The 1519-nt window shown below is 51.5% G+C and overlaps 1 protein-coding gene across 1 annotated transcript; it reads left to right on the top strand.

Annotated features, from left to right (window-relative positions):
- Positions 1-560: 560 nt before the first annotated feature.
- On the top strand, positions 561-985 carry EI90DRAFT_3135860 (uncharacterized protein; the record flags this gene model as incomplete). The annotated part of the gene is made up of 2 exons (XM_039064756.1): positions 561-671; positions 737-985. 2 exons carry the CDS (start codon positions 561-563, stop codon positions 983-985), a joined length of 360 nt encoding a protein of 119 aa, XP_038908639.1.
- Positions 986-1519: the final 534 nt, after the last annotated feature.

Raw genomic sequence — 1519 nt, 5'->3', positions numbered from 1 at the left:
TAGCGTACCGGTAGTGAGTATGATGTGGGCTCCTTGAGGGAACCACCTGGCTGTCTGCTAACGGGGACTTGGCGCTCCTGGGAGCGTGCCAGTAGCGTACCAGTAGTGAGGGATACTGGGACTCCCAAAGGGAGTCACCCAGTTGGTGGCTATCGGTGACTTGGCGCTCATGGGAGCGTACCGGTAGCAGGAGTTGTTGGGGAAAGCGGGCTGGTGGACCAGTGCACAGTAGTGGGTGACCATGGGAAGTGGGACCTGCGGGTGCATGCTTCTGGTTGGATGGGAGTAACCACTCGACCACCTGGTGGACTGGTGGGAGCGGACAGCAGGAGGTTGGGCATGGGAATGCCCTCCTCGTTGCGGTTTTGTCATGGAGAGGAGGAATAGGGAGGTGGACATGGTTCCAGGGTTACAGGTTGAGTTTACAGTGGTGACACAATGGTGAGGGTGTTACAATTGCGGTACAAGGTTTGTGGGTTATGTATTTGATAATGAAAGACATTTTTCGGCATCTGCCTTACACATCATATGACTTCTAACTATCTAATATAAAAGTCACAATGATCAAGGGAAGTCCCTTGAAACTCAACAAATTCCCCAGCCAGCACCAAAACCCAGTGGGAAAGCTTGGCATGGGGTTTGACAGCGAAATAAAGGTGCAGGGACCAAAGGTTTGATTGTTCATAGTCATGGACCATAAGATTCTAGGTCCATTCCTATAACAGTTTTCGTCAAGGCTGTTAATGAAGATGGGCTGGTTCCTCAGGAACCCATCCCTCTCGTTGACCTCAACCTCCCTATCCCACCAATTCCTATTCTCGTTGGTGATGATGACAAAGTTGAGCAAGTCCCTGTTCCGGTACTCGCCCAGTTGGCACAGGCAATAACCAACCTTGCTCACTCCACTGCTCGTCCCACTCCAATTCCTGCTCCAGTACCCACTCCTGTGCAACCTCCGTCCACCTCCATTCAAACCAAGGTCTGAGAACCCAATCAGTTTGATGGGGTTGATCCTTGCAAACTCCGCACCTTCTTGGTCCAGTGTGAATTGAACTTTCAGGACTGCCCCCTGGCCTTCGTGAGTGACTGCTCAAAGATTATTTACACGCAATCGTTCCTGACAGGGATGGCCCTTGATCGCTTTGAACCGGACCTTCTGGAAGGGCTGCCTGAGGGCGCTTGACCTTTGTGGATGGATAATTTTCAGGAATTCGTTTTAGAGCTTAAGGAGAACTTCGGCTCCCATGATCCAATGGGCGATGCTGAAGACAAGATCCTCCAGTTGAGTATGAAAGATGGACATCACATCAATAAGTACATTGTCAAGTTTAATTGATATGCTACGCAGTTGCATGGTTATTGTCAGAGACCAGGTTCGAGATGAAGGAAAGTCTCCGTGGTGGAGGGCTGTCAGGGATCGGCCCCTGACCCCGCTGTCAGGGCACCCAACCACACCCCAGAACCACCTTCCCAGACTTCCCCCACTTCCCAGACCTCCCCATCCCTACATACCTCTCAC

Source organism: Cantharellus anzutake, assembly GCF_015039405.1.
Source record: "Cantharellus anzutake strain C23 chromosome Unknown EI90scaffold_146, whole genome shotgun sequence".
Lineage (NCBI taxonomy): Eukaryota > Fungi > Basidiomycota > Agaricomycetes > Cantharellales > Hydnaceae > Cantharellus > Cantharellus anzutake.
This window is presented reverse-complemented; position numbering and strand designations above follow the sequence as displayed.